Raw genomic sequence first — 22,434 nt, 5'->3', positions numbered from 1 at the left:
GGACAAAAGCAGGAAGCTCCCACCTCCTGAGACAAAATCAGCAGCTCGCTTTAATTCATCAAAAAACTGAGCAAGTATATTAAAGGTGGTATCATTGGTGTCCTTAATGTACAAAGTGGTAAGATTACTTTGAAGGTTTTCAGTGAGGTATTCTATAAGGCCATAAGATACGGAAGGTTATTCCACTAAAGAAAGGATTCTTTTATCTTTTAAAAGAGATCTGTTTAGCCCTGGCTGGTTGGCTCAGTGGTAGAGCGTCGGCCTGGCGTGCAGGAGTCCCAGGTTCGATTCCCGGCCAGGGCACACAGGAGAAGCGCCCATCTGCTTCTCCACCCCTCCCCCTCTCCTTCCTCTCTCTCTCTTCCCCTCCCGCAGCCAAGGCTCCATTGGAGCAAAGTTGGTCCGTGTGCTGAGGATGGCTCTGTGGCCTCTGTCTCAGGCACTAGAATGGCTCTGGTTGCAACAGAGCGACGCCCCAGATGGGCAGAGCATCGCCCCCTGGTGGGCGTGCCGGGTGGATCCCAGTAGGGCGCATGCGGGAGTCTGTGTGACTGCCTCCCCGTTTCCAACTTCAGAAAAATACAAAAATTAAAAATAATAAAAATAAGAGATCTGTTTGTCTAACAAATATTTATCAAACACCTACTACTTGACAAACATTGTGCTAAATACTAGAGATACAAGTTAAATAAACCATGATCTGCATTCTCAGGTGGTTGATAGTCTAATAGGAAAAACAGACTACTATTTCAAGATTATAAAATAAGTGATGGAGCACTGAGAGATGGAAGAGATTATCAGGGAAGACTCCCTGAAGATGATACATGAACAAGGTCTAGAAAGGAGAATATGAGAAAGCAAGCAAGGGATAAGAAAGTTAGAAAAGGAACATTCTAGGGAAAGGAGAGAACATAAATGAAACCTCAGATACATGAGAGGTGAGGAAAAAGCAAATTCACTTTGGCTGGAACATGGATTTAATGACAGATACGGTTGCAGAAGTTAGCAAGAACTGGATCATAAAGGTTATACATGAGATGTTAAGAAATTTGAAGTTTACCTTAAGGTCAAGGAATGCCACTGCAGAGTTTTAAACAGAAAATAAGCCCTGGCCAGTTGGCTCAGCGGTAGAGCGTCGGCCTGGCGTACGGGGGACCCGGGTTCGATTCCCGGCCAGGGCACATAGGAGAAGCGCCCATTTGCTTCTCCACCCCCCCCCTCCTTCCTCTCTGTCTCTCTCTTTCCCTCCCGCAGCCAAGGCTCCATTGGAGCAAAGATGGCCCGGGCGCTGGGGATGGCTCCTTGGCCTCTGCCCCAGGCGCTAGAGTGGCTCTGGTCGCAACATGGCGACGCCCAGGATGGGCAGAGCATCATCCCCTGGTGGGCAGAGCGTCGCCCCTGGTGGGCGTGCCGGGTGGATCCCGGTCGGGCGCATGCGGGAGTCTGTCTGACTGTCTCTCCCCATTTCCAGCTTCAGAAAAATACAAAAAAGAAAAATAAATAAACAGAAAATAACAAAACCTGATTAGTAAAAATCACTCTGGCAGCAATGTGGAGTATGGGTGGCAAAAGTTTCAGAAGAAAAATTATGAAAGTCTGAACAAAGGTTGTGGCAGTCATTATTGAGAGAAGCAGATGGTTTAAGAGATATAAAAGTAGTAGGAATCAACAGAAGTGGGTAATAAATTTCCAAAGTAAAAATTTAGAACTTTTCTGAAAAAAACACAGTTTCTTTTTTTCTTTGAGAAAATGAGGGTCACTGCCTTATTTTACAGACCTTAAAAAATACAGTAGGAATACAGTGCAGGCCTGATTAGCACATTTATATCATACTACCAGGGACATGTAGCAGCCTGTTTCTGACAATCTGACTCCCATATTCTGGGGAAAATCAGAAGAACATTGGTGACACACTAAAGGACGTCTAATTCTTATAGAACAAGCTTGCACGTAATCTTGTTTTTATGAAACTTCCTTGTGCAAAATACCATCTCATTTCCTTTGAGTGTACTGGATACTCAAATTGCTTCTGTTCATGGCTGATTTCAAAATAAATCATTCTAGTAAAACAGTTCTCATTGTGGTGCCAATGACCTTTCTTTTTGTCATTTACAATGTCCTCACAATTTATCTTTTTTGATACATTAATAAAAAAGTATCAGCAATCTTCAGATTACCTTCTACAATATGGTTAGAAAAATTCTCCCTATTGTTGCATGATCAGTCCTGTCATTACACACTGTTCCCCCAACACTTTTACTAGCAAACAAGCTGAGGAGGCTGCCACTGGTCGGACTAAAAGGAAAATACTGATTGGAACTGCTATCCTAAACTGTACAGCCTTTGAAAAACTATTTCAAGTTTTAATGACAAAATGTTGTATCAAAATCCTAAAAACTCATACGTAAGAGCCCTTTCCTATAATATAGTGTGGCAAAAGTAGGCTAACAGTTGTTTGTATAAAAGATAATATAATAATAATACAAGAATAAAATCTGTGTTTTGTATACTCACAACTATAAACCTACTTTTGCCCCATCCTGTATGAAGAAGAAGAAAAATATTAAAGGCAATAAAATCTAGAATTCTTCAAACAAATCAGAGGTTTGTACAAATACACACATAAATGTTCTGATGTCAAGCATGTGCCAGCCACATTTTCTTTTCCATGACTTATGATCTTGTATTTACATAATCAACAGTTTTTAAGTGTTTTAAGGGACTTTATTATTTCTTACTTTATTGTTCCTGACTTTTTAGCAGTGATACTTCTTTTTTTCCCAAGCCTATGGGGGCATTCCAATATATAAATATTCTTCTGTTATATAAACTTCTCTGAACCCAGATTTCCAATCCTAGCTCTGTCATTTACCATTTTCCTGGCTTTGAGCAATTGCATGACCTCTCTGGGTCACAGTTTTCTCATCTTTAAGATTAAATGGCACTCTTCCAGAAAGCGGCCAAAGGCAACCTCTGAAAATGGTTCGTTATTCAGTTGACCCAGAAAACCCCACAAAATCACGCAAACCAAGAGGTTCAAATCTTTGTGTTCATTTTCAGAACACTCACGAAACTGCTCAGGCCATCAAAGGTATGCATATTCAAAAAGTCACCAAGTATCTGAAGGATGTCACTTTACAGAAGCAATGTGGGTCAATCCATTGTTACAATGGTGGAGTTGGTAGTTGTACAACAATGGGGCTAGACCCAAGGTTAGTGACCCCAAAAAAGTGTTGAGTTTTTCCTGCACACGACTAAAATTGCAGAGAGTAATGATGAACTTCAGGGTTTAGATGTAGATTCTCTGATCGTTGAGCACATCCAGGTGAACAAAGTTCTCAAGATGTGGCGCAGAACTTACAGAGCTTATGGGCGGAGGAAACCATACATGAGCTCTCTCTGCCACACTGGATAATCCTTACTGAAAAAAGCAGATTGTTCCTAAACCAGAAGAGGAGGTCATAGAGAAGAAAAGTATAACCCAGAAGAAACTGGCCCAGTTTAAATTCAGCATAAAATAAGTACTAATAAAAGTAAAAGCATCACCCCTATACATCAAAGTTGTGGTGGGTTTGATCCCCAGACAGGGTATATAGTAGAATCAACCAGTGGATGTATATACATCAACATATCCTGTGTGTATGTGTCTAATCAATCAGTGAGTGTATAACTAAGTGAAGTCAAGTCAATGTACCCTGCGTGTCTCTCTCTAAAATCAAGTTTAAAAAAAAAAAAAGATTAGATGATATCTAAGTTCCCCCCTTAAAAACTGAAGAACTAAAACAAACAAACAAACAAAAAAAAACCCTGAAGAACTATGATCTAAAAGTCAAACTTGGCCTGACCTGTGGTGGCAGAGTGGATAGAGCACTGACCGGGAATGTTGAAGTTGCTGGTTGAAAACCCTAGGCTTGCTGGGTCAAGGCACACATGAAAAGCAATTAGGAGCTGGTGTTTCCTGCTCTGCCCCCACCACCTTTTTCTTTCTCTCCCTTCTCTCTATAAGTCAACAAAATCTTGAAAGATAAAAATAAAAGTCAAACTAACTTTGCAATTGATATTTTTAGATGTTGGATTGGCCATAGCCTGTACTCTAAGCCAGGGTAAACTCTTAGAAGAACTGGAACAGGAAAGGCCTACAGATACTCAGTGTTGTATGGCCATATATGAGATGAGTAACATTTCCTCTCTGGAGAACCCCTGAATTAGAGATAATCAAAATCAATAAAGGGTTACAAAGGTAAAAATGTAAAATAATCCACTGACTTGCTTTTAAATTAAGAACAGGAATCAGAAATCTTTATAAAGTAAGTATAATAAGGTCTTCAAAATGTTTTCTAGTTCTACATGGACATAGGAAGAAATACCAAAAAGACACAAGAATAGAAACAGACAGGTGAAGCAGAGACACAGAAAGGAGAAGGATAATACATAATAAAGACACACAAAGGGAAAAACAGGAAGAGTACTATAAAGATGGGGAGAAAACAGACAAAAACATCAGGGATAAAAAATGTATGGTTTCATCTGAGCTGTGGACTTTAGATTATAATAATAATTTATAATTCTCTAGAAAAATTGATCAGCTGATAAGCCACTATTCATAATATTTATACTTTGGGGTTTTTGTTTGTTTGTTTTAGTGCACACACGAGACGGAGACAGAGAAACAGGCAGACAGATAGGAAGGGAGAGAGATGAGAAGCATCACCTTGTAGTTGCAGTACTTTAGCTATTCATTGACTAATTCTCTTTCGTGCCTTAACTGGGAGCGGCACTCCAGCTGAGCCAGTGACCCTTTGCTCCAGCCAGCAACCTTTGGGCTCAATTCAGCGACCTTTGAGCTCAAGCCAGTGTGATCATGGAATCATATCTATGATCCCATGTTCAAGCTGGCAACCCTGGCCTCAAGCCAGATGAGCCTGCATTTAGGCCGGTAACCTCGGGGTTTTGAATCTGGGTCTTCAACATCCCAGGTCAACACTCTATCCACTACATCACCACCTGGTCAGGCACATTTTGGGTGCTTTTGTCCTCGTAAGAACCTACTTTCTCCATTCTGAATGTAGCTCTCACTTTGAGGGCCTGATAAAAACCAAGTTAAGGAACAGAGCCCCTCCCCTCCTCATCAAGGACAGATTAATCTGAAGCATCCTAGGGATGTATAAACCAAGGATTTATGATTTCAAGCTTAGCCAGTCTTCTCAAAGGCCCTATAATGATTCCAAATAGCTTGAAAACTAGGTGCACAGGAGTAGAGGTGAGCTCTTCTGACCTGTTTCAGTCAATGGTGGCTCAGAGGTTCTTTTTTTTAACTGATTTGAGAGAGAGAGAGAGAGAGAGAGAGAGAGCGATAGAAACATTGATATGTCCTGTATGTGTATGTGCCCTGACTGGGGATTGAACCTGCAACCTTTGTGTACTGGAACAATCCCCTTACCAACTGACCTATTCAGCCAGGGCTCATCAGCTTTTATGTGAACTAAAAGCCTCCACCTAAAAATATTGCTTTGTTCTTTTATTCAGCATACATGTAATGAGCAGAAACAATATGCCAAGCATTTTATGAAGATGAAAGACTTTAGGATTATAGCTTATTGAGAGAGAGTAAAAAGCACACAAAGAATAAAGTGATTACTAGAAAAGAGGACTATTCAGGTTATTATGAAAAATGGGGGTATGAAATTTCTGGAATATGTATGAAGGGGATGTGAGAAATTGCTTTCTATAGTAGGTGATGCCTGAATTGACTCTTATATGGTTAAAGGAGAAACCAGATTGTGTAAGAAAAAGGAAATGAGAATTAAACTATGTATATAGAGCCATCTGAAACCCTAGGAAAAAATTATTCATGGATACAATATCCACTCTGAGTTGGTGGATGGGTGGATGGATGGATGGATGGATGGATAGAAAGATGGATGAAAGGGAGAGAAGGAGGGAGATAGAGGGAGGGAGGGAGGGAGGGAGGGAGGGAGGGAGGGAGGGAGAGAAGGAGGAAGGGAAGGAGGGAGGGAGGAGAGAAGGAGGGAAATAGGAAGGGAGGGAGGGAGGGAAAGAGGGAAGGAGGGAGGGAGGAGGGAAGGAGGGAGGGAGGGAGGGAGGGAGGAAAGAAGGGGTTTTACATTTTACATTTTGGTCTATTTTCCTTCTATGGTCCTCAGTATCTATATCTATTTAGTATCAATATCTGTATCTATTTGGTCTGTCCAGACTTACCTTATGTTTATTAAGTTTCTTTTTTTTTTTTTTTAATTTTTTTTTTAATTTTTGTTTTTAATTTTTTTTTTTTTTTCATTCTAGAGAGGAGAGAGAGAGAGAGAGAGAGAGAGAGAGAGAGAGAGGAGAGAGAGGAGAGACAGGGGGGAGGAGCTGGAAGCATCAACTCCCATATGTGCCCTGACCAGGCAAGCCCAGGGTTTTAAACCGGCGACCTCAGCATTTCCAGGTCGACGCTTTATCCACTGCGCCACCACAGGCCAGGCTGTTTATTAAGTTTCTATTTTGTATCAGGTGTAATATAGATTTTTCCTTCTAAATGTTACCCCTTAAAAATGTAATCTATCTAGTTTATCATAGTCACATTGAATACTATTCATATCTTCCAATATCATCAATTTGTCCTCTACAAATTGAATAAGCATACTTTCAATTCACATCCAGATCATTAATGAGGAAATTAAGTAATGCCAACCTAATACCTGACTCATGAAGAATACAAGTTTATATATCCACCCATGGAGATATTTACACTCTGATAATAAACTACTGGGTGTTGCCACCTACCCTGGTAAAGTGTACAAATACTTAGGTCTAATTTTTAGCTTGTAAGTGAACATGTTCTATGAAATAAAACCTAGCGTTTTACTTTTTTGCATTATCAATCAAATGATTTCTCCCTTTATTTGATCCCTTGTTAAAAAAAAGAAAAAACTAAGTTAGTGTAATATAATGCTTTCTTCCAAAGCTGTGTTTTTAGTGCAGTGACTTAAAGATGTACCTTCACTTGATAATCTAATCCTTATCTCCCTTATTAGAGAGTTTCTTCTAAGTTTTTCTATGTTATTATCACTTGTCAAAATCAAACTACTCTGCTGTCTCTCTGTGATTTCTGTTTTTGATCAATCTCAGGAAGAAAAGATTTAAATTTAAAAAAATTTATACTGGCCCTGGCCGGTTGGCTCAGTGGTAGAGCGTCGGCCTGGCGTGCAGAAGTCCCGGGTTCGATTCCCAGCCAGGGCACACAGGAGAGGCGCCCATCTGCTTCTCCACCCCTCCCCCTCTCCTCCTCTCTGTCTCTCTCTTCCCCTCCCGCAGCTGAGGCTCCACTGGAGCAAAGATGGCCCGGATGCTGGGGATGGCTCCTCGGTCTCTGCCCCAGGCGCTAGAGTGGCTCTGGTCACAACAGAGCAACGCCCCAGAGGGACAGAGCATCGCCCCCTGGTGGGCAGAGCGTGCCAGGTGGATCCCGGTCGGGCGCATGCGGGAGTCTGTCTGACTATCTCTCCCTGTTTCAAGCTTCAGGAAAAAAAAAAAAAAATTATACTATTGGCCCTGGCCGGTTGGCTCAGTGGTAGAGCGTCAGCCTGGTGTGCAGAAATCCCGGGTTCGATTCCCGGCCAGGGCACACAGGAGAAGCGCCTATCTGCTTCTCCACCCCTCCCCCTCTCCTTCCTCTCTGTCTCTCTCTTCTCCTCCCGCAGTGAGGCTCCACTGGAGCAAAGATGGCCCGGGCGCTGGGGATGGCTCCTTGGCCTCTGCCCCAGGCACTAGAGTGGCTCTGGTCGCAACAGAGCGATGCCCCGGAGGGGAAGAGCATCGCCCCCTGGTGGGCAGAGCGTCGCCCCCTGGTAGGCGTGCCAGGTGGATCCCGGTCGGGCGCATGTGGGAGTCTGTCTGGCTGTCTATCCCCGTTTCCAGCTTCGGAAAGGTACAAAAGAAAAAAAAAATTATACTATTGGATAAAGAAGATGTGGTACATATATACAATGGAATACTACTCAGTCATAAGAAATGATGACATAGAATCATTTACGACAACACGGATGGACCTTGAGAACATTATACTGAGGGAAGTAAGTAAATCAGAAAAAATTAAGAACTGTTGATTCCATAAATAGGTGGGACACAAAATTGAGACTCATGGACATAGACGGGGTGCAGTGGTTACCAGGGGGAAGGGAAGGGTAGAGAGGGAGGGGGAGGGGGAAGGGAAGGGGCTTAAAGATAAACAAAATATAGGGTGACAGAAGATGATTTGACTTTGGATGATGGGTATACAACATAATCGACTGTCCAAATGATATGGAGATGTTTTTTCTAAATCTATGTACTCTGATTGACCAATAACACCCTGTTAAATTTAACTGTTTAAATTTAAAAATAAATAAATGTATACTAGACAATAAGTTCACAATGACAATTTTTTTTTGAGACAGAGAGAGGGACAGAGAGAGAGAAAGAGAGAGGAACAGCTGGAGACAAACAGGAAGGAAGAGAGATAAGAAGCATCAGTTCTTTGTTGTGGCACCTTAGTTGTTCATTGATTGTTTTCTCACTGATTGCCTTGACCGGGGGGCTACAGCAGAGCAAGTGACTCCTTGCTCAAGCCAGCGACCTTGGGCTCAAGCAAGCGACCATGGGGTCATGTCCATGATCCCATGTTCAAGCCAGTGACCCCATGCTCAAGCTGGCCAGCTTGCGTTTAAGCCAGATGAGCCTGCTCTCAAGCCAGTGACCTTGGGGTTTTGAACCTGGGTCCTCTGGGTCCCAGTCCTACACTCTATCCACTGCATCACTGCCTGGTCAGGCTGAGTATTATTTTTGAAGTGTAAATATTTACTATAAAAGAGTGTGCTGGCACTGGTGAAAGTTGTGCTTCAGAGAAGCAGACAGACTATTAATGAAATGAAAATGAATATAAGTGTTCCCTAGAGATATGTGCTGAGGTCATTTAATTGCAGGTGAGAAGCCTGTCACATGGCTATCAGATCCTCTCATGTCAATCTGACATTTTTGTTCCATTAGTATAGAGCTTCTGAGATTAATATAAAGATGCCACAAAAGAAATAGCTAATTATATTTGTTTATAACTTATAGATGCTTATACTTACCACATTTTATTCCTACTGCAACCCTATGGGGTAGACAGTACTCATATAATAAAGTATTCTGCAATAAATCATTTACTGGGAGCTGAGGTGGTCTAAAAGTAAAATTTGATAAGTAAATCAGAAAAAAACAGGAACTGCATTATTCCATACGTAGGTGGGACATAAAAGTGAAACTAAGAGACACTGATAAGAGTGTGGTGGTTACGGGGGGAGGGGGGAAAGGGAGAGGGAGAAGGAAAGGGGGAGGGGGAGGGGCACAAAGAAAACTAGATAGAAGATGACAGAGGACAATCTGACTTTGAGTGATGGGTATGCAACATAATTGAAAGACAAGATAACCTGGACTTGTTATCTTTGAATATATGTATCCTGATTCATTGATGTCGCCCCATTAAAAAAATAAAATTATAAAAAAAAAAGTAAAATTTGAGTGGAATCATGAAGAATAAAGAAAAATGAGGCAGATAAAGGAACACAAAAAAGGATATTCTAGGCGGAATCAAAAATACAAAAATAGAAGTATGCAATGTAAATTTGAGGGAATGGATGTGTTAAAGTAGGACCATATAGCTGACAGTAAGAAATTTAAATGGTAAAGAAAAAAAGCTTTGGAGTCTCAGAGCTGGACTCAAATCTCAGTTCTCAGACATTATTTATTAGTATGATAACCCAAACAAGTTACTTTCCTCATCTGTCTGCTCTCCGGGATGTCATGAAGACTAGAGATAACAGTTGACACCATGCTTGGCATATACAGTAGGCATCTAAACATAGTAGTTAATGATTAATGTAAGTTAATACACCTTAACATGCCATACATAAAACTTTACTTATTGGGTAGGATGCATTACTTTAAGTCTATTTACATAAGATACTTGGTACCACATGACAGCTAAGTCATAGGTGATCAGGAGTATACAATTTTCCAACCTTTTTGTAAATCTCAATTTTTTTAAAGTTTAGCAAAAAGGAGGTAGCTTTACAATGAAGCTTTTCCTGAGCCTAGTACATACACCTCTAGCCCACCCAGTATTCCCTACTTCCTTTTCTGACTTTATTTTTCATAATACCATTTATTAATACATGACAGCCTGTGTATCTTTTTTTTTTTTTTTTTTTTTTCATTTTTCTGAAGCTGGAAACAGGGAGAGACAGTCAGACAGACTCCCGCATGTGCCCGACCGGGATCCACCTGGCACGCCCACCAGGGGGCGATGCTCTGCCCATCCTGGGCGTCGCCATGTTGCGACCAGAGCCACTCTAGCGCCTGAGGCAGAGGCCACAGAGCCATCCCCAGCGCCCGGGCCATCTTTGCTCCAATGGAGCCTTGGCTGCGGGAGGGGAAGAGAGAGACAGAGAGGAAAGTGCAGCGGAGGGGTGGAGAAGCAAATGGGCGCTTCTCCTGTGTGCCCTGGCCAGGAATCGAACCCGGGTCCTCCGCACGCTAGGCCGACGCTCTACAGCTGAGCCAACCGGCCAGGGCCTCTTATTTATTTTTATTGTTTATCATGCCTCATTTCATGAGGGCAGAAATTTTTATCTATCTAATTTGTTCACTGCTGTGTATGCCATGGCCCAAATAGTGCTTGGGTGGTATTCAAGAAAGGTCTACTGAACAAGCAGTGCATTGTACCTTCCCTTAAGATACAAGAGGCCTCTAGGAGCACCGGTAATGTGAAACACCAGAATTCACATCTAGTAAAAATAGCAAATTTTCATTTGTTAGAAAAAAAAAATGTCCTGGCCCTGGCTGGTTGGCTCAGTGGTAGAGTGTGAGCCTGGTGTGTGGATGTCCCGGGTTCGATTCCCGGGCAGGGCACACAGGAGAAGCGACTGTCTGCCTCTCCACTTTTCCTCTTCTCTCTTTTCTCTCTCTTCCCCTCCTGCAGCCAAGGATGCACTTGTGCAGGTTGGCCTCGGGCACTGAGGATGGCAGCATGGCCTTGCCTCAGGTACTAAAATAGCTCCAGCTGCATTGGAGCAAGGGCCCCAGATGGGCAGAGCATTGCCCACTAGTGGGCTTGCCAGGTGGATCTTGGCTGGGCATATACTGGCTGCCTCCGCACTTATCACTTAAGAAAAATACAAAAGAAAAAAAAATGGCCTGACCAGGCAGTGGCACAGTGGATAGAGCATCGGACTGGGATGCAGAGGACCCAGGTTCAAAATCTCAAGGTCACCATCTTGAGCATGAGCTCATCCGACTTGAGCAGGGGCTCACTAGCTTGAGCATGGGGTCTCTGGCTTGAGTGTGGGATCAAAGACATGACCCCATGGTCTCTGGCTTGAGCCCAAAGGTCACTGGCTTAAAGCCTAAGGTTGCTGGCTTAAGCAAGGGGTCACTCACTCCACTATAGACCCCTGGACAAGGCACATATGAGAAACCAATCAATGAACAATTAAAGTGCTGCTATGAAGAATTGATGCTTCTCATCTCTCTTCCTTCCCGTCTGTCCTTATCTGTCCCTCTCTCTGTCTCTCACTCTGTCTCTCTCTTGCTAAAATAAATAAATAAAAGATCCTGCAACATCAATTCTCAACTATAAGTCCAATCAGATGTGATCTATTTAGTTGTTTGGCACATGTTATGGGTGTGGATTTATTCATATAAAAGGTCAACACAATATAACTGATTGAAGCACATTGAAAAACTATGTAAACAACAAAATGGAGCAAAGAAAACCAACAAAGAAACCTGAAGTTACCAAATCACACTGAGTGGCTGAGCCACAGGAGAATAATGAGAGGATAAATATTAGAAAACAAAAGTAAATCTAAGGGCAAAAAGCAATAAATATTCATATATATCTAATACTATTTGGATTACCAGTAAAAAAGATGGTAAGAGCCAAACTTTCATATTTAAGAAGAGCATTTTCAAAAAAGTCAAGTTTTCTATTAGCAGTATAAAATTTGTCAGAGATTATTTTTAGGCTCTCAGCACTAAATTCCCCCTCTACCTAGTAGTTCTCAGGTTTGTAGTTGTATAGTGTAACTCTGTACTGCAATGCTCTAATACTATATAAATCAAATACCAGTGGGCTTTTCTAACTTTGACAGAAAAAAATTATACTAATAGATGAAATTTTTTCAATTTTAAGCTTAAAAGACACACAAAAAGACAAAGTTTCTTAAACTTTTGACACTCATTACTATTTCATGCATTTATTGGTTGACTCCTGGATGTGCCCTGACCAGGGATCAAACCTGCAACCCTGGCTTATTAGGATGATACTCTAAACAAATAGCTACCTGACCAGGATTTCATTATTTTATAATAGAATCTGATATAACATGAGATGTTATGTAGTATAAACGTAGGCTTAGTCATTTTATTATTTTTTTAATTTTATTTATTCATTTTTATAGAGACAGGAGAAAGAGAGAGAAAGAAGGAGAGACACAGAAGGGAGGAGGAACAGGAAGCATCAACTTCCATATGTGACTTGATCAGGCAGGCCCAAGGTTTGAACTGGTGACCTCAGCGTTCCTGGTCAATGCTTTATCCACTGCACCACCACAGGTTAGACTCATTTTATTTTTAAAATGTATTTCACAGTATCAGACTAATGGAATTTGAAAACTAGTCTTCCTAGTTCTGTGGCCTTGGGAAAGTTATATAACCTCTCAGTAAAATGAAGATTAACAGTAATAAAATCTCAGAAGGTTCTGTGAGGATAAAATTAGTTAATAAATGGCAGGCAAATAAACAGTGTCTTGTACAAGAGAGTACTTAATAACTGTTAGCTTTTAGAAGTATTAATAATATTTTATTAATAAAAGAATATAATGACTTCTACAGGCTGTCACTGAAAAAATTGTCACACACTGATCCAATTACCATATTTTTCGCTCCATAAGACGCACTTAGGGTTTTAAGGAGGAAAATAAGAATAAAATATTCTGAACCAAATGGTGTGTTAAAATATTTAATAAAATACCGTATTTTTCGCTCCAATAAGACACACGAGCATTTCCCCCTCCACTTTTGGGGAAAAAAAAGGTGTGCTTATGGAGCGAAAAAATATGGTATACATAAAAACTCTCCCTAGTTGGAAAGAAAAAAATAAAAACCTCTGAAATATCAGTTTTCTCTCCACAAACTCTTTGAGGATTTCCTGTATCATAGATATTTATAACATACCAAGTTCTTACCTGTAGACTGGAGAAATAAGTTAAATATATACTATTCTTTTAAGCATCCACAGTTTTGCATTACATAACATTATATATATATATAGATATATAGATATATATATAGATATATATTTTTTTTTTTTTTTGAGAGAGAGAGAGAGGCAGGGAGAGAGAGACAGGGACATTGGGCTACTCCTGTATGTGACTTGACTGGGGATCAAACCCGCAACCTTATTGTTTTGGGACAATACTCTTAACCAACTGAGCTAACTAGTCAGGGCCCATAAAATTAGATTATTACAAGTACAATGTCCCTGACCAAGCAGTGGCACAGTGGATAGAGTGTAGGCCTGAGATGCAGAGGATCCATATTCAAAACCCCAAGGTCATCAGCTTGAGCATAGGCTCATCCGACTTGATCACAGGCTCATGTGGCTTGAGCGCAGGGTCATTGGCTTGAGTGTGGGATAACAGACATGACCCCATGGTTGCTGGTTTGAGCAAGAGGTCACTGGCTTGGATGGAGCCTACTGGTGAAGGCACATATGAGAAAGCAATCAATGAACAATTAAGGTGCCACAACAAAGACTTGATGCTTCTCATCTTTGTCCCTTCCTGTCTGTCTGTCCCTGTCTGTCCTTCTATCTCTCTTAAAAATAAAAAAGTAGAATATAGTAAAAATAAAAAAGTAGAATATAGTCTTTTTTTATTATTATTATTGGAGGTGGGAGGCAGTGAGACAAACTCCTGCATGCACCCTGACTAGGATCCAACTGGCAAGCCCCTACCGGGGAGGCTCTACCCATCTGGGGCTGTTGCTCCATTGCTCAGCAACCAAGCTATTTTAGCTCCTGAAGTAAGGCTATGGAGCCATCCTCAGTGCCTGAGGCCAACTCGCTCGAACCATTTGAGCCATGGCTGTGGGAGAAGAAGAGAGAAAGAGAGAGAGAGAGAGAGAGAGAGAGAGAGAAAGGGGGGAGTGGTGAAGAAGCAGATGGTTGCTTCTCCTGTGTGCCCTGACCAAGAATCAAACCCAGAACTTCCACACACCCAGCCAAGGCTCTACCACTGAGCCAACTGGCCAGGGCCAATGTAGTCTTAAAATTAGCTTTTTTTCTCTCATTCTCCACTCTTAAAATGTTCCATGGTTAATACTCAAGACATTTTGCTGATGTTATTCAGGATCAGTGATGTCCTACCACATAATGCTAACATTAAAATTCACAATTTTCTTGATATTTAAGTCTCTAAAGTACAGGTAGATTTCTTCCAGCTTTTGGGCCCTTTAGTTCTTGTCTGCCACTCAGCTGAAAAACATTAGGCAAGTCATTTAATACCATCAATCCTTGATCCATTCATCCGTAAAACAGATCATCTAGACTTGCATAGCCACAGGATCAGAATGAGATTCCAATGGCAATTTAAAAATATCTCACATTTTACAAATGTAGACTTTTTGTTCTTCTGATTTTAGAGAGGAGGGAGGGAGAGAGAGAAGTAGGGAAAGAGCAGAAAGCATTAATTCACAGGTTCTTGTATGTGCCTTGACCAGGCAAGCCTGGTGTTTCAAACTGACAAACTCATCATTCCAGGCCAATGTTTGGTCCCCTGCACCGCCACAGGTCAGGCTACAAATGTAGGTTATTTTAATAATAATGCAGGTCATCTGAGACAAACCAGTCAACACTATTTATTTAACAATAACTTATAAGTTGCCATTCACTGCATTTAAAAATATCTGTGACTTGCCTGACCAGGTGGTGGCGCAGTGGATAGAGCGTCAGACTGGGATGCAGAAGAACCCAGGTTCGAGACCCCGAGGTCACCAGCTTGAGTGCAGCCTCATCTGGTTTGAGCAAATAAAAGCTCACCAGCTTGGACCCAAGGTTGCTGGCTCCAGCAAGGGGTTACTCAGTCTGCTGAAGGCCCACAGTCAAGGCACATATGAGAAAGCAATCAATGAACAACTAAGATGTCACAATGAAAAACTGATGGTTGATGCTTATCATCTCTCTCTGTCCCTGTCTGTCTGTCCCTATCTATCCCTCTCTCTGACTCTCTGTGCCTGTATAAAATAATAATAATAATAATAATCTATGACTCAGCAAAAAAGAAATTATCACATATAATAAGAGTCATAAATAAAAAGTAGAGCTTCCACCAACCTGGCCATTTGCTTGTAAGCTTCTTCAGCTACTGCAAAGATATGCGGGTCCATATCCCCCATGTTCTGACCACTGTATGCATTAATAATGTCTTCTCCATAAATAGGCAGCTGTTCGTAAGGATTTATAGCTACTAGGACTATACCTAGAAAAGGGGGTGAAAAGTCAAAAGAAGTCAATGATATCCTAATAGGCATATCAAACTTGGTTAAGTGAGAATCACAGTTAACAAAAATTACAATTTCAGTTAGTACTGAACATATAAATTGTTAAAGATTAAAATATGTTATAGCTTTTGCCTCTGAACCCATTATACCTAGTCCTAAATACAATACCATTTAAAAATTGAACTAGGTTATTTAAAATAATGACAATTGTGGCAATGTCAAAAGAATTTTAAATATTGTCATAATATTTAAACCAAAAATTCCACCTCTAGAAATTTATCCAAATGAAACAATCAAGAGATTCATGCAAGATTTAAAAAAATATATATTTATCATGTTATTCATAATATTGAAAACAAATAAAATATATAAAACAGAGTGATTAAATATATTTTGTTACCGGCATGACACACTCTTGTGCTACCACCACAATTTTTTTTTTTTTTTTTGTATTTTTCTGAAGCTGGAAACGGGGAGAGACAGTCAGACAGACTCCCGCATGCGCCCGACCAGAATCCACCCGGCACGCCCACCAGGGGCGATGCTCTGTCCACCAGGAGGCGATGCTCTGCCCCTCTGGGGCGTCACTCTGCCGAGACCAGAGCCACTCTAGCGCCTGGGGCAGAGGCCAAGGAGCCATCCCCAGCGCCCAGGCACACAATCATATTTTTAAAGAATATTAAATGTCACAGGAAAACATGTCACTAAACTGTACAGAGATTGATACCAATTTTATATCTATTTATACTTTCTCACATTTACAGTAGGTGTATATTAACTTAATGAAGTCATTCATTTAACAAATATTTTTTCAGCTCCACCTATGTATCAAGTGTAAGTGCCAGCTTATAGCGGTAAACAAAAAAAGAGAAATCTTTAATTACCCTCATGTACCTTATATTATAGTGGGAAATTCAAACAATTAACAAGATAAATAAAAAAATACATATATATCATAGGTTAGATAGTAGTAAGGAAAAGGAGAAAATTTAAACAGAAAAGGAAGATTGATACTAAAGAGGGGACAATGGATTTTATGATTTAGATGGGAGTGTGGGGCTAGGAAAGCTTTACCAGTAAGGTAACATTCAATAAAAAAAGGAAGAAATACGCCAGACCAGGCAATGGTGCAGTGGATAGAGCGTCGGGCTGGGATGCGGAGGACCCAGGTTTGAGACCCCGAGGTCGCCAGCTTGAGTGCGGGCTCATCTGGTTTAAGCAAAGCTCACCAGCTTGGACCCAAGGTCGCTGGCTCGAGCAAGGGGTTACTAGGTCTGCTGAAGGCCCATGGTCAAGGCATATATGAAAAAGCAATCAATGAACTAAGGTGTCACAACGAAAAACTGATGTTTGATGCTTCTCATCTCTCTCCATTCCTGTCTGTCTGTCCCTATATGTCCCTCTCTCTGACTTTCTCTCTGTCTCTGTAAAAAAAAGAAAAGGAAAAAATATGATAATTGAAAAAAAAAAGAAATATTCAGTTAATACACAGGGGGAAAAGAGTCAATAACAATGACATAAAAGATATAAATTTTTTTAAAAGGAGATATCCGGGGGGAAAAAAAGATATCTGTCCCTATCCAAAATGAAGAGTTATGAAAAAACAGCCAGCACTGAGATAGGTACCCCAAGCAAACAAACTTAGAAGTAGAAACAAGTGGATATCACAGATCTGAGTCTCAGAGAAGAATGAAAGTAGAGAAAAAAAGAGCCAGGGATTAGACAGAAAATAAAGGATAAAAAGAAAATAGAACCTGACCAGGCAGTAGTGTAGTGGATAGAGCATTGGACTGGGATGCAGAGGACTCAGGTTCGAAACACCAGGTAACTGGGCCGGCTTGAGCACGGGCTTATTTGGCTTGAGCATGGGGTCGCCAGCTTGAGTGTGAGATCATAGATATGATCCCATGATCACTGGCTTGAGCTGGTAGCTGGCTTGAGCCCAAAGGTCGCTGGCTTGAAGCCCAAGGTCGCTGGCTTGAAGCCCAAGGTCGCTGGCTTGAAGCCCAAGGTCACTGGCTTGAGCAAGGGGTCACTCGCTCAGCTATAGCCCCCCAGTCAAGTCACATATGATAAAGCAATCAATGAACAACTAAGGTGCCGCAACAAAGAATTTATTCTTCTCATCTCTTTCCCTTCCTATCTGTCTCTCTGTCCCTCTATCTTTCTATCTCTGTCACGAAAAAAAAGAAGAAATAGAGAAAGAGAGAAAAAAGAAGGAAAGAAGGAAAGGAACCCAAGTATACATACATGTGCATGCTGAATTTCTAAGAGACAGGAAAAGAATCCCGAGCTGGGACCCTGGCAGCTAATACTGCACGGAGCAGGAGCCTAGGCAAGCAAATCAAACAAGAACAGCTTCTACATCCTTTGCAACAGCACGGATGAACCTGCAGAGCATTACACTAAGTGAATAAGCCAGTCAGCAAAAGACAAATACCGTATAATTTCACTTACATGTAGAATCTAGTAACAAAATAATGAATAAGATAGAAACAGACTCATAGATACAGAAAACAGACTGACATACATTAAAGGGAAAGGTGTTGGGGAGCTGGGTGAAAAGGGTGAAGGGATTAAGCAAAAAAACAAACAAAAACCTCAGATACTGACAATAGTATGGGGATTACAAGAGGGAAAGGGGGGCCCTGGCCAGTTGGCTCAGTGGTAAAGCGTCGGCCTGGCGTGCAGGAGTCCCAGGTTCGATTCCCGGCCAGGGCACATAGGAGAAGCGCCCATCTGCTTCTCCACCTCTCCCCCTCTCCTTCTTCTCTGTCTCTCTCTTCCCCTCCCGCAGCAAGGCTCCATTGGAGCCCGGGCCGGGTGCTGGGGATGGCTCTGTGGCCTCTGCCTCAGGCGCTAGAATGGCTCTGGATGCAACAGAGCGACGCCTGGGAGGGGCAGAGCATCGCCCCCTGGTGGGCGTGCCGGGTGGATCCCGGTCAGGCACATGCGGGAGTCTGTCTGACTGCCTCTCCGTTTCCAGCTTCAGAAAAATACAAAAAAAAAAAAAAAAAAAAAAAGAGGGAAAGGGGGAAGGAGGAAGTAGAAGAGGGTAAAGGGGGATAAATGGTGATGGGAGGAGCCTTGACTTGGGGTGGTGAACACACAGTACAATATACAATGATGTACTATAGAATTGTATACTTGAAACCTATATAATTTTAGTAACAAATGCCACCCCAATAAATTTAAAAAGAACAGCTGCTACAAGTTAAGTCAGTCCTGCATTTTTTAAGTAATTGAGAAAAAGAACACTAAATTTCTTGAACCAGCCCCCAAAATAAGTCTTTGGATATCCACTCTTCATGTTCTAGTTTTTAAAAGAAATGAATATAACTGGCAAATTGGCACTGAATTTGGCATATATATTCGGGGGAGGAGGATCCAAAAGAGGGGCCCATTTCTTTTTGACAAAAATTATTTAAGTTCACATAAGAACTTATTTAGTATAAAGTATAGCTAGCTAATGAACAATGGTAAATCTTTTTGATGACTCGGAAGTGAAACTGTCTCTAAGGGAAAACGCGATCTCCGCCTTCCCTCTTGCCATGCACATTTCCCTGGCTGTGTCATTAAAGGAAAGAATTCACAGTCCACTCAGACAGCAAGGTACACTTACCACAATATGTATAAATAAGTTTGGAATCAATAAAGCGGACTCTGAGATTGTGGAGCACAGCAGGCTCATGAAGATAGCTGAGGGCTGTAAGGTCATTTTCACCCACAAGTATGTCAGGGTTTCTTAAGTGAGGCAGTTCCTTGGTCTTTGGATCTAGACGATATTCCAAATCCTGAAAATGCACAAGGTACAGTATCTAGATAAATCATGGCAGTAAATGTAAAACAGAACTATGCATTTTGCTTATTTCCTATTCCTGATTTGCTTCTTAGCTTATTAAATGAATTATTTTTCTGGCACCTTCCAAAACCACAGAAACTTCTTGGGGAAAAAAAGTCGTCTTTTTCACTAGATGTATTGACTCATAGCAACAATTTTTGCTAATATAGAAGTCTTAGACTAGATATTTTTACCCAAATATTAGACCATACATTTTTTAATCTTTTTTTTATTTTCTTTACCTATGATAAGTAAGGCAGTATAACAGAGTCATTAAGAACTTGGCTCTACCTTAGACTGGGATGCGGAGGACCCAGGTTTGAGACCTCGAAGTCGCCAGCTTGAGCACGGGCTCACCTGGTTTGAGCAAGGCTCACCAGTTTGAACCCAAGGTCGCTGGCTCGAACAAGGGGTCACTCGGTCTGCTGTAGCCTCCCCACCCCCCCCGTCAAGGCACATATGAGAAAACAATCAATGAACAACTAAGGTGCCGCAATGAAGAATTGATGCTCCTCATCTCTTTCCCTTCCTGTCTGTCTGTCCCTATCTGTCCCTCTATCTGTCTCTGTCATGAAAAAAAAAAAAAAAGAACTTAGCTCTGGAGTGAGACTGACCTCATTTCAAATTCTAAAACTGTGGTGGCACAGTGGATAAAGCATCAATCTGGAATGCTGAGGTTGCCAGTTCAAAACCCTTGGCTTGCCCAGTCAAGGCACATCGAGAAGCAACTACTATGAGCTGATACTTCCTGCTCCTACCCCACCTCTCTCTCTCTCTTTCTTCTTTATTTAACCTAAGTCTTTCATTTGTAAAAAGGTCATAATAGAAACAGCTCACAGAGGTGTGGTAAAAATTAAATGAGGAAATGCCCAGTACATGGTAAATACTTGGGCGTACTGAACCCCAACAGGTCCAAGAAGCCCCTGCTATTAGCTGTAATACTTTATGTGTATGTGTGTATAAATATATACACACATATGTACTTTTTTTTGAAAAACAGTCCATAGTTTTTTCATTTTATTTTTAATGAGGTGTTTGGCCACCCAAATTAAGAAGTACTACTTACTCTAAAGCCAAGAGGATATGGCTTTATGGCAAACTCAAGCATTATATGTATTAAGGGCAAATAATATATGACAAATGAAAAGAAAAAAATGCAATTTAATTGTAGGGAGGGGCATGCTGGTTTTGTAAAAAGCCACTTTTGCTAATATTGAAGAGATACACAGAGGCCAAATATTCAAATCTGGTTGGAATAAACTATGCTAAATGGGGAGGAAATGTTACAATCTGCGCCACTATATCACCCTGCCTGTTTATTAGGGTATAATGTCCTTCCCCAAAGCTGACTGGCCATTGCATTGGCCCCTGCAATACAGAGAAGCCACTCTGACTGTGTGATCTCAGACAGAACTACTTAATGTCTCTAAGCCTTGGCTTTCTTATTTGGAAAATATACTGCTCATAAAAATTAGGGAATATTTCAAAAATGAAGATGAAGCTATAAAATATCCCCTAATTTTTGTGAGCAGTATAGTTATAATACCACCTACCAACCCACAGAATTGTTATGAGAATTAACATAAGAAAATATCATCCAATGTGTACCTAACAGAGTAGATGATCAGTAAATGCTGAATAAATTAATTCCTTAGGTTGGCATTCAAGTTCCTCCTAATCTCACCTAATTCTTCCCTACTGGCTTCCCAACTAATCTCCTTGCCTCTGTGTTGCTCTCCTGATATTTATCCCGCATGCTGACAACCATGAGTCCTTTCTAAAACACAAACCTGGCACCCTCATCTACTCATAAATACTATATTCACTCCCCACAGCATACCAGTTGAAGTACAAGAGTTTCAACATGAAGACCAGGCCCTCTGGGACCTGGCTGCCACTCCTATCCTCTTGCCAGTTCTGTACTCTCACTTTACATCCCAACAACATGAAACTTACGTAGTTCCCCAAACACACACCACTGTGTCTTGCCCTTTGCTAGATCCCTGAAATGCACTCCCCTTGTCTACTCATTCTTCAGACAACACCTCCCTGACCCCCTGCCTTCCCCAGCCACTTAACCACTCCCCAATCTCTTCTAATTTTTTCCCTTGTTTATACTTATTATGTGTCACACTATTCATAAATACAGTATATCTATTTCTCTTACCTGACTTTGATGTCAGAGAACATGCCTTTTGCTACCTCTTAACATAGAATATAGCTAGTACCTTAATATTCAAGCCTTGAACTAGAACACAAACCTTTCTAAATCTCTGCTCCATTCTTGCTATAATCAATCTATCCAAAATGCATTCCAATCCTCACAGGGTCTACCCACTTTTCTTTGCCAATCCAAATTCTACCTACCCACTCAAATCCTTTCTTCTTCTTGAAGCCTTCCCTGACAGCGCAGCCCATAATGAAACATTCCTGTATTGGGACCCTAAAGTCCCCACTGTCTTCACAGTATAGCAGAGTGGTTCTGAGCACAGACCATCAAGGCAAACTTCTTGGCTTTAAATTCCAGCTTCATCCCTTAATACCTATATAACTCTGAGCAAGTCCTGCACTCGGAGTCTCAATTTCTTCATCCATAAATCATAATAATAATAGGTTCACCTCATAGGCTTGGTGTAAGGGTTGAATGAATTATAGCAAATAAAGCACTAAGTGCTCAATACATGTTAACTGTTAGGATAGCATTCCTCAGTTGGTAATCATAAATTTACTTTTTGACAACTTAGTTGAACCATTCTATATATCCTATATTTTACTCAACTTTTCATGTATTTATATTTAGCTAACCTGGCTAGACTATAAGTTGTTTAAAGAAAATGTATGTCACAAAGGCTTTTAAGAAAACAGTGTGGCATGCCCTGTCAAACAGAGATTAAAAAATGTGGCACTGCCTGACTTGTGGTGGCACAGTGGATAAAGCGTCAACCTGGAACGCTGAGATAGCCGGTTCGAAACCCTGGGCTTGCCCAGTCAAGGCACATATGGGAGTTGAT

General features: G+C 41.1%; 1 protein-coding gene across 4 annotated transcripts in view; it reads right to left on the bottom strand.

Moving 5' to 3' along the window:
* MYO5A (myosin VA) overlaps positions 1 to 22,434 on the bottom strand; it is a 251,227-nt gene that overhangs the window by 149,125 nt on the left and 79,668 nt on the right. For all 4 annotated transcript variants that reach the window (XM_066276320.1, XM_066276321.1, XM_066276322.1 and 1 more), the window contains exons 3-4: positions 19,205 to 19,376; positions 15,416 to 15,560 (exon numbers count right to left, since the gene is read on the bottom strand). In XM_066276320.1, coding sequence (XP_066132417.1) covers positions 15,416 to 15,560; positions 19,205 to 19,376 — 317 coding nt within the window. The remainder of the gene's footprint in view (positions 1 to 15,415; positions 15,561 to 19,204; positions 19,377 to 22,434) is intronic.

Source organism: Saccopteryx bilineata, chromosome 4, assembly GCF_036850765.1.
Source record: "Saccopteryx bilineata isolate mSacBil1 chromosome 4, mSacBil1_pri_phased_curated, whole genome shotgun sequence".
Lineage (NCBI taxonomy): Eukaryota > Metazoa > Chordata > Mammalia > Chiroptera > Emballonuridae > Saccopteryx > Saccopteryx bilineata.
This window is presented reverse-complemented; position numbering and strand designations above follow the sequence as displayed.